The sequence below is a fragment of the Bos grunniens genome, chromosome 6 (genome assembly GCF_055505025.1).
Source record: "Bos grunniens cultivar Pamir isolate PY7600 chromosome 6, Bosgru_T2T1.0, whole genome shotgun sequence".
Lineage (NCBI taxonomy): Eukaryota > Metazoa > Chordata > Mammalia > Artiodactyla > Bovidae > Bos > Bos grunniens.
Genome location: NC_141170.1, coordinates 98,944,728 through 98,958,297, shown reverse-complemented (window position 1 = coordinate 98,958,297; position 13,570 = coordinate 98,944,728). Strand labels below are relative to the sequence as shown.

At 35.7% G+C, this 13,570-nt stretch overlaps 1 protein-coding gene across 2 annotated transcripts in view; it reads right to left on the bottom strand.

Annotated features, from left to right (window-relative positions):
• The window catches only part of ARHGEF38 (Rho guanine nucleotide exchange factor 38), a 151,745-nt gene that overhangs the window by 27,776 nt on the left and 110,399 nt on the right, over positions 1–13,570 (bottom strand). For both annotated transcript variants that reach the window (XM_086406904.1, XM_086406905.1), the window contains exons 6-7: positions 3,765–3,964; positions 280–413 (exon numbers count right to left, since the gene is read on the bottom strand). In XM_086406904.1, the coding sequence (XP_086263030.1) occupies positions 280–413; positions 3,765–3,964 (334 nt within the window). The remainder of the gene's footprint in view (positions 1–279; positions 414–3,764; positions 3,965–13,570) is intronic.

The following is a 13,570-nucleotide window of genomic DNA, read 5'->3' as shown; positions in this document are numbered from 1 at the left end:
GTCCTGTCCTTATCTCTCTTTTGTCCTCTCCATGAACGGAAGCACCACAGCTAAAATAGAGTCAAAACTACCCTCTAAACCACCACCACCCAATGCATTATCCCACAGGGGGGAGGGAGGGGGCGGGGAGAGAGAGAAAGAAAGGAACAGCTCTGGGCAGTTACCTCGATTGTCAGTGTGTTCCAGAAACAGCTCTGATAACAATAAAATGAAATCTCACCAAAGTATCAGTGTTCGTGTTCCCCAGGAAAATGTTTGTGGCCCAAGAAGAAAATTTACCTGTGATTCTCCTCTGGTCAGAATCTTTAGATGATTTGTCACTCTTTTTGATTTCTTGCTAATTGAATGAATATTTAGTTTAGACAATTTATCTTTAAGTGATTCTTCCTCATCATTCTTCTTGTATTTCAGAACTGAAATGGAAGAAGGCAATAACATATTCGAACATATGCGGTACAGAAAGTGTGTGTTTCATCCAAAGTATTTAAGAATAATATTTATATTTGAGATAAAACTCTGAGTTTTGGCTCATGCTTGTTGCTCTTCCCCACCACTAACCTTCAGAAACCATCCTAGGACTTGAGCTCCTCAAAGCCCAACTGCATTTGCCTCCCACATTAGAGAAATTCCTGATACTGGGGGAAAAACTAAGCTCTTTTCTCTCTTCTTAGACAATACGCTTGTTATTTGGGATCTCCAGAATGAAGCATCAAGACCTAATGGAAAGACAACTGCAGCCAACATGAGACCTCATATCCATCCTAAAATTGTCTCCACTAGCTGAGAGATTTAAGGTAAGTTGAGCCATCCCTCTGAGCTATACTTTTTTATCTTTAAAATTATTTTCCCTCTCATATTGTTCAAAATGTTAACTATCCCCAACCTTCAGCTTTGGTAAGGATGTGGTGAGAGTGGCATACTAATACACCATTGATGAAGAGTAAATCAATATAGTTTTTGTACAGAATAATTTGGCAGAACCTTAAATATAACAATAGTATAGTCTATGACCAGGAAGTCCATGTAGAGAAATATACTTCCCATAATCAAGCCTACAAAGTTTTATTTGCTAGAGCATTTTTCCTAACGGCAGAATGTTGGAAACAATCTAAAAGTTTATCCATAGAGGTATAGTTTAATAAATTATGACACATTTTTAAATGGACTACTATGGAGCCATTTAAAAGAAGACCACATTAACTTGAAAAATGTTCATGATATACAATTAAGTTTTTTGAAAGACCCAGAAAACAGTAGTGTCATACATGTTGCAGAAGGAAGGGAAGAAGGAGGAGAGAGATGAAAGAAAATAGAAAAAAAAGGATATGAAAATTCTAAAGAAAACTTACTAAAATGTTAGTATGCAAACTGGAACCATGGAGTAGAAAAATTTTCCTCATTAAAACTTTGAAATTTGAAGATTAAGCAAACAGCAAAGTTAATTTAATACAACAGCTATTGTCCATATCCCAGCTTTATCAAACACTCACATTTTGCCTTGTTTCTAATCTTTTTATTTAAAAAAAATCACATAATAGTTGAAGCTTCTCTGATCCCCATCTTTGATCCCTAAATGGTGATACTCAATTATGAGCTTTATTATATCTGTATCTATTTCCATGCCTTTATTTTGTAGGTATGTAGTCATATACCATATAGTATTATTTTGAATATTTTCAGTCTTTTTTAAAAATGGTACCATATTGCATTCATTCTTCTGTCACTTGCTAGTTTACTTTTTTAAAAAAGTCAACATTGTGTTTTCAAGATTTATCCAACTGATACATGTACTTTAATTTTATGCTCTTATGGTACCGTAGTTTATAATACACAGTTTATCTATCTGAATTAATATGGAAGCCACTCTCCATTTTCTTTGTGTGCTTGTTTCTTTCTTTTTTTTCCTTTTGCTATTATGAACATTGCTAGTTACTTGTATACCTCTCCACCAGCATATGAGCCAGTTTCTCAAATATCTAGAAACTGATTTTCTGTGTCTTGGGTGTATGCATTTTCAACTTAATAAGTATTGTCAAATTGTTCTCCAAAGTGGTGATTCCAATTTACATCCTTCTGTTCAGTTCAGTTCAGTCACTCGGTCATGTCTGACTCTTTGCAACCCCATGGACTGCAGCACACCAGGCCTCTCTGTCCATCACCAACTCCTGGAGCTTACTCAAACATATGTCCATTGAGTCAGTGATGCCATCCAACCATCTCATCCTCTGTCTTCCCCATCTTCTCCTTCCTTCAATCTTTCCCAGCATCAGGGTCTTTTCAAAGGAGTCAGCTTTTTGCATCAGGTGGCCAAAGTATTAGAGTTTCAGCTTCAGTATCAGTCCTTCCAGTGAATATTCAGGACTGATTTCCTTTAGGATTTACATTCTTACCTGCAAACTAATACTCAGCACTTAACATTATTCACTAAAAATCTCATTGCCAATCTTATGGGCTGAAAACACTTGTCATTATGTTTTTAATTTGCATTTCCCTGATTACTAGTGGATATTAGCATTTAAAAATGTATTGGTTTTTTTCTGTGAGTTGCTCATTTTTATTATTAACATTTTTTGTATTAGAATATTTTTATTATTTATTTAGTATCAATAATTATATATTCTAGATAGTAATCCTTTGTTTATGGGCTATTTTTTTATGGCATCTTTTGTTCTGCAACTTTCCCTTTTCACTCTATGCTCTTCTTTATAGTTACAATTTATTAATACAAATACATACAATTTTTAAAATAAAAATTAGAAAATAAAGGCAATAAAAATAAACACAGTGGTTGGATCAATTAGCTCCACAGTTCTACCATTGCTCTAAATGTTGAACTGAGATTTAAAGTTAGAACTACAAAGCCAATTAAGAATTTATGGACACAAATCACACTGAGAGAGGACCCATAGTCTACCCCAATGCACTGCTAACTCTGAGAAGATAGAAACCATCTAATTGTGCTTCCTGTTTTAAAATCTACATTCTCCTTGAGAGGTGAATCTTACCTCTTAGCTGGGCTTCCCTGGTGGCTCAGATGGTCAAGAATCTGCCAGCAGTGTGGGAGACCCATGTTCGATCCCTGGGTTGGGAAGATCCCCTGGAGTAGGAAATGGCAACCTGCTCCAGTATTTTTGCCTGGGAAATCCCATGGACAGAGGAGCCTGGCGGGCTATAGCTCATGTTGTTGCAAAAAGTTGGATACAACTGAGTGACTAACACTTGACCTCTTAGCTAATGAACAGTTAAGAATAATTTGTTAATCTGAGAAAGAAATATAATTGCTCCCTTCATGGAGCAATTATTGCCCAAAATACCCATTCTCTGTGTTCCAGAACCAAATAAGCCTGTTGTTTAGCCAGGTCATCCTCCCTGTATCCACCTTTCTCACCACCGCTTTTCAGCTCTAGCTATTCACTGCTCCCAACTACCTGGCCATTCCTTCTGCCATATATATATAACACCAAGAACAGGAGGATCATATGCTGTAGGTTTCTTCAGCCCATAATATGTCACCAGGCATGTGGTGGTCAAAAGAGGTTGAGTGTAGGGCTGTTTGATGAAAAGTTGTCAAAGTTTGTGTCTCGTGATCTTCTTCAGAACCTAGCTAGAAAGGCAAAACCATCCTCTCCTCCCTGGCCTGTATCTCTAGATATAAAATGATCATTATCACGGCACCTTCTGTAACTTCTGACACATTCTGATCCTCCAAAAGATAAACAGAAGATTTCAACCCAAAACTCCCACTTCATCATATCTCCTCTTACCTAAATCTTTTCGTCTTTTGAGTTCATTAATGTTTACATTAATGTGTTTCACGGCGGCATAGGCATCTTCCAGTGCTTGGAAGTCTGGGTGAGAGGAAGGGGTGGAATTCCGGAGTTCACACAGTAATAGCGGGTACTTCATCACTCGCTGAATTGGCTTGATCATCAAAGAGCCCATGTCCAGTAAGTTTGGTTTGCCTCTGCAATAAAGATACATCATATCAGTTTCACAAACATTTGTCTTCTTAACTCCTTTTTATTTTTGTGATTTTTTTTATGATTAATCTTGAAGATGATTTTCACCCTTTTCTTCTCTGATTTGGCTATGTTCAATTTCTAAATGAAGCAAGGGCAATAGGTGACAGAAAGAAGCAAGGCTGAAAGAGTCTACTTCTAAACAAAATTTAAAAGAAAACAAGTATATTTGTCTACCTAAAAGGACTGAAAGCATGATTTCCAACTATGTTCCACTTACAGGTTTTTTTTAAATAACAGGCTTTATAATAATAGTGGGAAACAATTTTAGACTGCACTTTTCCATGACAACGAAGAAAAATGCATTTTCTTGATGTTATTTTTGATATTATTAAGTGAGGAGAATAAAGTCATCATTTAAAAATCTAAACACAAAGTTTGTTTTCTTTCTTCTACCAAATTGAGAAGTTAAACTTACAGTGTTCCAGAGGTTCCACCACAGTCCCCAAAAGAGATTTATAATAAATGCAATGCTGCTGCTGCTAAGTCGCTTCAGTCGTGTCCGACTCTGTGCGACCCCATAGACGGCAGCCCACCAGGCTCCTCTGTCCCTGGGATTCTCCAGGCAAGAATACTGGAGTGGGTTGCCATTTCCTCCTCCAATACATGCATGTGACCCTACAGACGGCAGCCCACCAGGCTCCTCCATCCCTAGGATTCTCCAGGCAAGAATACTGGAGTGGGTTGCCATTTCCTTCTCCAATAAATGCAATACTTCTCTAGATATTATTAATGCCATGACTATCACTGATCATTACTAGTACACAATGCCTTTCCATGTGGACTTCCTCTTAGCCCACAGGTCTTCAAATGGCTACACAAAAGTGAGCACTCACCCCTGGCTATCCCCTTCAGAGCTTCTGAGATGAGCCTAGAGTCAATCCCACTAGCCGAGAAGTCTACAGGAAAAGAAAAAGCTACAAACTTGATCATGCCATTGTCCACTGGACATCCATTGTCCAACCAACTGGATTCATTTTTTTTCAGCCAGAAATCAGTGGTTTCTAAAAGCCTCTTTATGCAAAGAGGCAAAAAAAGAGACACTGTAAGAGGAACATGGATGAAAATTGTGTTTTGAGCCCCTTCTGATGGAAAGATATACTCATTGGTTTTCCTTTAGATTTTTATTTAGAAGACAGAGAATACAGACAGACATGGCTTTCAAATTCTGATGGGTGAATGTTTCATTCTTCAATTATTTTTCAAGTACTTTATGGGTAGACAACAGACTACATAATTGAAATGGTGAAATGGATCTAAAAACTTGGAACAAAGTTAGCAAAGTTACATCACTAGAAAAGAAATGAAGATACCCCAGAGATCATCTATTTGAACTCTTCATTTGATAAATCAGAAACTAAGGAAATTTATCACACATAAGTGCAAATATGGTGCACACACACACACCAATCACTCTGTCACATGTGCTCATTTTATTTTCACTACAGCACTTAGCACTATCTGGAATTGTCTTTTTTTCTCTATTGATCAGTTTATATTCAATTTGTCTGTCACCATTATATGTCCAACATGACATATAATATTCTCTCAATGAATATTTGTAGCTTGAAATAATAGATTACTTACATTTTCTGTAATGTGCTGTTATTTTACATTGAACTTTTTCCCCAAAAAACTTGCACAGTAGTCCTGAATAAATGACTGAGTTTTATTTACATGTTGAGAAAATAATTGGTATCCATAGAGACAAATGGTGAATCAACCCAAAAGACAACATTTTTTAAAGGAAAACCAAAATAAATGTTAAAGGTTTGCAAGGGAGTAAAGAATTGCTTTTTATTAGCTTAAAATTTCTTGAAGTATAGTTGATTGACAGTGTTGTGTTAATTTTTACTGTACAACAAAGTGACTCAGTTATACCTATATATTCTTTTTCATATTCTTTTCCATTGTAGTTTATCAGAGGACATTGAATAGAGTTCTGGTGTTACACAGTAGGACCTTGTTGTTTATCCATCCTGTATATAATAGTTTGCCTCTGCTAACCCCAAACTCTCAGTCTTTCCCTTCCCTATACTCTCCTCCCGATTGACAACAAGTCTGTTCTCTGTGAGTCTGTGAGCCTGTTTCTGTTTCATAGTCGAGTTCATTTGGGTCATATTTTAGACACATATAAGGATATCATGTGGTATTTGTCTTTGTCTTTCTCACTTACTCAACTTAGCATGATAATCTCTAGATTCATCCATGTAGCTGCAAATGGCATTATTTCATTTTTATGGCTGACTGATATTCCATTACTCAGTGTGTATTTATAGTGTCTTCTTCATTCATATGTTGATGGACATTTAGGTTGTTTCCATGTCTTGCCTATTGTAAACAGTGCTGTTATAAACATGGGAGAGAATGTATCTTTTCAAATTATAGTTTTGTCTGGATATCTACCCAGGAATGGGATTGCTAGATCCAATGGCAACTCTATCTTTAGTTTTTTGAGGAATCTCCATACTGTTTCCACAGTGGCTGTACCAATTTACATTCCCACCAACAGTGTAAGAGGATTTCCTTTTCTCCACACTCTCTACACCACTTATTATTTGTAGACTTTTTAATGATGGCCATTCTGACTGGTGTGAAAGAGTACTTCATTGATTTTGATATGTATTTCTCTAGTAATTAGTAACATTGAGTATTTTTTCCTGTGTCTATTGGCCATCTATATGTCTTCTTTAGAGAAATGTCTATTTAAATCTTCTGTCCATATTTAAAAATTGGTTTGTTTGTGTTTTTTTTTGTTGTTGTTGTTGTTGAGTTGTGTGAGCTATTAGTATACCTTGAAATTAAGCCCTTGTCAGTCCCATCATTTGTGAATATTTTCTTCCATTCCATAGGTTGTCTTTTCATTTTGTTTATGGTTTCTTTTGCTGGTTACAGTTTTCAAAGATTATAAGTTTGATAAGATCCCATTTGTTTATTTTTACTTTTATTTCTACTGCCTTGGGAGATTGACCTAAGAAAACATTGGTACTATGTACATCAGAGAATGTTTTGCCTATGTTCTTTTCTGGGACTTTTATGGTGTCTTGTCTTATACTTAAGTCTTTAAACCATTTTGAGTTTATTTCTGTGTATGGTATGAGATGTGAAGTTGCTCAGTCATATCTGACTTTTCGCGACACCACGGACTGTAGCCTACCAGGCTCCTCCATCCATGGAATTTTCTAGGCAAGAGTACTGGAGTAGGTTGCCATTTCCTTCTCCAGGGGATCTTCCCAACCCGGGGATCAAACCCAGGTCTCCCACATTGCAGGCAGATGCTCTACCCACTGAGCGACCAGGGAAGCCCATCTGGTCTGAGGGTGTGTTTTAACTTCATTGATTTACATATGGCTATCCAACTTTTCCAGCACCACTTGCTGAAGACACTGTCTTTTCTCTGTTGTATCAATACATTCTTGCCCACTTTATTGAGAAACTGTTGCTTTAGTATGATTTATCTTGCACTTTCTACTCATATGCACCAAATCTACTAAGGAAGGGAGGTAAGGAGACAGGGTGGAAAGAGGAAATGAGGGAAAGAAGGAGAAGGAGAAAGAGATGTTATTGGTTTCCAAGAGGACTGGGTAAAATGGATGGGAAAATATGTAATCTTTTATGAATACTAAAAAATAATAACTAAAAACATATTTTCTAACTGCTATATCAATAGCAGAACTTTTGAATCTGAACTATAGCAGCCTTATATATCTTAACTGTAAGTTCATCAATAATACAACAATTTAGACACTTAAATAGAAATAATTTCCTTAAATAAGAACAAGTCAGGAATACGGAAGGTACTAACTTGAGTAGAAGAAATCATATTATCCTTATGAATATGATCAGATTTCTTCTGAGTTTTTCTTTTTACTATCACAGATATTAATTTGAGCTTCCCTGGTGGCTCAGATGGTAGAGAATCCACCTGCCATGTGGGAGACCTGGGTTTGATCTCTGGGTTGGGACGATCCTCTGGAGGAGGGCATGGCAACCCACTCCAGTATCCTTGCCTGGGCTACAGTCTATGGGGCCACAAAGAGTCAGACACAACTGAGCAACACAGCACGGCACAGGATTAGTTTATTTAATCTTCTCAAATCACTGAAAGTACTATCAAAAGGTAGATGTAATCAAACAATTTGATCAAATAAAGTCAATTTTATTAAGATAGTTTATCAGTGTGGTCTATTGTTATACACATATTTTAAAACTTTTAATTACGAAAAGTAAATCCCCAGATATATTAAAGAATGTACTTGTATCTTTGAGCTGCTCTCCTTCTTCCCTTATCAGGATCCATCAAAAACCCAACCTAGGCCCTTTAGTTCTGTCCAAATCTAATCATTACTTTTTTGTATCACTCTTTGGCATAAAAGTTCTATTCTCTCCCTTTCAGGCTTCAAATGAAAGCAATAACAATTATAAATAATAACTGTTTCTCTTAAAAGCATCACAAATGTGAATACTAAAAAAAATTTTTCTCAAAAGTGAGAAATCTCCCAGACACCTTTGTCTTAAGATAAGCACTTTGGACAGTTGCCCAAGTGATGAGCAATGATGCTCTGATACCTGCATTACACAGACAAGCAGTGTGGTAGAAAAGATAGAATGTATTACTAGATAATGACGCTCCAGGCATTCAGTGCCACAATTCTTACCCAGTCTAATTCCTCCCAGTAAGACTGAGTCTGACAGCTGTGCAAGGTAGATGAGTCTTATATGTGATATAACTTTCTTAGCCAAGCAGCCAATTATCACTAGCCTACCCCCTAGAAAGTAATCAAATGCATCACAATTCCCCATTTATGTTGTGCTGAAAACTAAGGTAGTTATTAAATTGTAATTATGTTTCATATTCTTCTACATTATCATGAACACTTTGGCAAATATTTAGTACCAAAAGTAGCTACACTAATCTCATTACAAATTATTATCAAAAAATTACGAAGTCAAGTAAACACAGCTGGCTTTGTTTTAGAAGCATCCAGTTTTGCTATAAAGATTTTGCATCAAGTATAAGAAAACAGTTGCACAATGAAAATTAAAGTGATATTTAGCAATGTAAAAACTATGATGAAAACAAAAAATCAGATTCAACACTGAGATATATCTATATTTCTTAATATGAAGGAGAAAATGAAAAGAAAACTAATCATGTAGCTATTGATCAAACTACTTTGAATTTCCTCTATTTTATGGCCACAAGAATCCTAAATTTAATATTTAATCAACAGAAGCTACAAACCATCCATACTGCTATCGAATTTTTTTCCATTTACTCTTCTTTAAAAACATCATAAGTCAACTTGAGAGGAAACTATATATTGCTGCACAAATAATAAACAAATAGCACTTGTCATAATTTTAAAATAGCTTTGAAAATAAATACAGAACCACTAGCAAATCTTAGAAGATTTAAAGGAGATGAGCAAACGGTAATTGACATAGCAGACCAGAAAGAACCAGTAATATGAAGTAGTTATTTCATCAGTCCTCCAAAGTTTCATTAACTAGAGTCCTTGAAAATATATGGAAGTAAAGGGAGAAGGGTGTGGGTTTTATAATAAAAAGAACCAGTTGGAAACCTCTTTAAGAAACAGTGTAATTCTTAAGGTGCTATACAAATAAGGGAGATCATTTGGAGGATTAAGGAAGAGCTCTTGGAAACTAAAAGGATAACAGCAGAAATAAAAACTCGTAAATGTTGGAGAAAATGTTCAAGAACTTTCTAGAGGGAAGAGCAAAAATGCAGAAATGGAAGAAAATATAAGAAAATTAGAGGATCAGCCTAAAAGGTCCAATATCAAAATAATAAGTCCCAGAGAGAAAGAAGAGGGCACATATGGGAAGGAATTCGTCTGTAAGATAATTCAATGCAAATGAGTTAGCGCTTTGAAAGAACTTGCTGAGGTCACAGCACAGTGAATGAAACTGCCTCACACCTCGGAATTATTAAAACTTCAAATTATCAGGGACAAAGAGAAAAGCCTACAGTCCTTCAGAGAAACGTGTAAACTAAGCAGTTACAAACAATTAGGAGTCAGAAAAACCGTTGAATTTCTTGTAGCAACACTGAAAGTTAGAAATGATGAAGAATTACCTATATATTCTGAAGATGAATGATTTTCAATTTAGAATTCTATTCCAAACCACACTATATATAAGTCAAGTGTGAGGGTAAAATAATGACCTTTTGGATGTAAAGGTTCTTAACATTTCCTTCCCATGTATTCTTTGATGAATAGAGGAAATTATTGAAGGATGTCCTCTACTAAAAACAGGCAAGAGACAAAGAGAAACTAGGTATGGCAGTTTGTATGTATGCGCTGAGTTGCTCAGTTGTGTCTGACTCTTTGTGATCTCATGGACTGTAGCCCACCAGGTTCCTCTGTCTTTGGAGTTTTCCAGGCAAGGGGAGTTAGTGATGTCCAGTGTAATTTGTCCAAACTCAATAGGTCAGAAGTCTCTAGGAAAGGGTTTTACAGAGAGATGAAATGGATAGCCTACAAATTTCATCAGGCTGACTTTAAGATGATTAGCTGTGAGTTTGGCATTAATGATTACAAAGAAAAGAAAAGTAAAGGGGAAAAAGATAATAGTTAATTCCCAGCAAAATAAGTATTTGTTTATTCCAAGGTTTATCTCTGAAAAGAAATTTACTCAGGTATAACAATTCAAACACTAATTATTGCTCTTATCCAAATTATAATGTAACTCCATAGGGAGAATGGAGAGGTGAGAAGGATATGTGTGTGTGTGTGTGTGTGTGGTGGAGATCAGCTAGGGAAGAAAGATAAATTCTTGTCTTCCATAGAGAGAAGTGAATACATAAGAAGGAAGAGTCAAATGTGTTTTTAGAGTCATGAAAATAAATACCAAAATTGTCAACTAAATGAATATACTTGAGTTCTGGTGAGGAGCATTTAGGGGAAGGGGAAAAGGATTAGTGAAAGGGATTAGTCTTTTCCTTTTCTTTTTTAAATTAACTAACTTTTTGATTGAAGTATAGTTAATTTACACCATTGTGTTAATTTCTGCTGTACAGCAAAGTGACTCAATTATATACATATATACATTCTTTTTATATTATTTCCCATTATGGCTTATCCAAGGGGATTAAATATAGTTCCCTGTGCTATACAGTAGACTACTATTTTTCTTATAACTTTTAGAACTATTGGGCTTTTCAAACCATGTGTGTGTTAGTCACTCAGTCATGTCTGACTCTGCAACCTCATGGACTGTAGCCCACCAGGCTCCTCTGTCAATGGAATTTAAGCAAGAATACTGGAGTGGGTTGCCATTGCCTTCTCCAGGGGACCTTCCTGACCCAGGGATCGGACCAGGTCTCCTGGATTGTAGGCAGATTCTTTACCATCTGAGCCACCAGGGAAGCCCTTATAAACCATGAGTAGATATAATTTTAACAAAAGAGAATGTTTTTAAAGAAGGAAACATGCAAGAATATTCAAGAAAATTTTGAAAAGGAAGAATACTAAGCTGAGATTAGTTGTATGCGTGTGTGTGTTTGTGTGTTTAGTCGGTAAGTCATGTCCAACTCTTAGAGGCCCCATAGATTGTAGCCCACCAGGCTCTTCTGTCCGTGGGGTTCTCCAGGCAAGAAAACTGGAATGGATTGCTTTTTCCTTCTCCAGCAGATTTTCTTGACCCAGGGATCAAACTCACATTTCCTGCATTGGCAGGTGGATTATTTACTACTGTACTACCAGGGAAGCCCAGAGATTAGTTATACCTGATATCAAAATATAAAACTACAAAAATGAAGGCAATTTGGTATGGACATATGAAAATCAAGCACAAAATAGAAAATCAAGGAATAAATACAGGTATGTATGGAAATTAAGTACATGGTAAATGTGACATTCCTCCTCAGTAGAAAAGAGGAACTATTCAATATCAGGTATTGTGATAATTAGCTAACCATATAGAAAAATAAAAATTAATTCATTACAGCAAAATAATTTCCAGATCAAAAATTTAAATGTTAAAAATGAAACTATACAAGACCTTTGGTGAAAACATGGGATTACAGTTTAAAAACAAACTTGAAGTTTCTAAGTGAGATACAAAATCCAAAAGCTACAGTACAAAAAAGTGATCAATGTATTTTAAAATTTAGCTCTGTAAAACTGAACAGATAAAAACATAAACAGAAGCAACTATTGTTGTTGCTGTTGCTGCATCGCTTCAGTTGTGTCCGACTCTGTGCAACCCCATAGATGGCAGCCCACCAGGCTCCCCCGTCCCTGGGATTCTCCAGGCAAGAACACTGGAGTGGGTTGCCGTTTCCTTCTCCAATGCATGAAAGTGGAAAGTGAAAGTGAAGTTGCTCAGTCATGTCTGACTCTTCGCGACCCCATGGGCTGCAGCCTACCAGGCTCCTCCATCCATGGGATTTTCCAGGCAACAGTACTGGAGTGGGGTGCCATTGCCTTCTCCTGGAAGCAACTATATACTATGTTAAAAGTCAAGTAATAAGAAGGAAAATTATTTACAGTACATAAGATAGAAAAATGGATAATACACTCACTAAAGAGCCATTATCAATATTTTAGAAAAAGACAAACATCTCCAAAAAAGTGAATAATCAATTAAAATGATAATTCATTAGTGGTGAAATACAAATGGTTAAACACATAAAAATGCTCAAGATCATTTTTAATGGTAATGAAAACATTACAATGCTATTTTTGGCCTATGATATTGCCATAAATTGTAAGGATCCAAATATTTTATCTAGTGCTAGCAAGTAGTAGATAAATGGGCAACTCATACATAGTAGTAGGACTAAAACTTAGTTCAACTTCTCTTAAATTATCTGGCAATAAGTATCAAAAACACTTTGATCTAGAAATTCCAGTTTTAGAAATTCATCAAAAGAAAATAAACTGTTGTTCAAAATTTTATGTAAGAATGAACACATAAAGTCATCTGCAAGACATATAATTCAAGTATCTGTAAGAGTTTGGTAAACTAAATTATGGTACATACATCAAATAGAATATTATGTAGTCATACAGCAAGATGGATTTATATTTACTGACATAGAGAGATGTCCATAATGTATTGATGAAGAGGTAGCAAGTTGACATACAGGAAATATATAGCTGTCCTATTTCAGTCAACATGTATCTGTATAGAGGAAAAAATGGCAGGAAAGTGAGGGACTCATGTCATGTTAAAGTAGTTCACTCTGGAATGTAAGAACCAATCGTTCTTAATGTCCTCATTTTGATTTTCTATGTTTTGCAGTGTTTCTTCAATAATTAAAAAAATAAAAACCTTAACAAACAAAATAACTTATAAAACTTTTGAGATTGATTAAAATCCTGCAATGCAAAGGTAGAAATAGCTGGTCAGACTACTTCTAAGCATATAGAAGAGTCTAAATAATTAAGATAAAGAAGTTTATTTCTGGAGGTAAATTTATAATAGGGATATTTTTCTAGCTTTAGAACATGGTACTTGGATCAGATGCTTTGAGGGAGACTCTGGTAGAAGAATCTATGATTCTTGTCACTTTAATACTG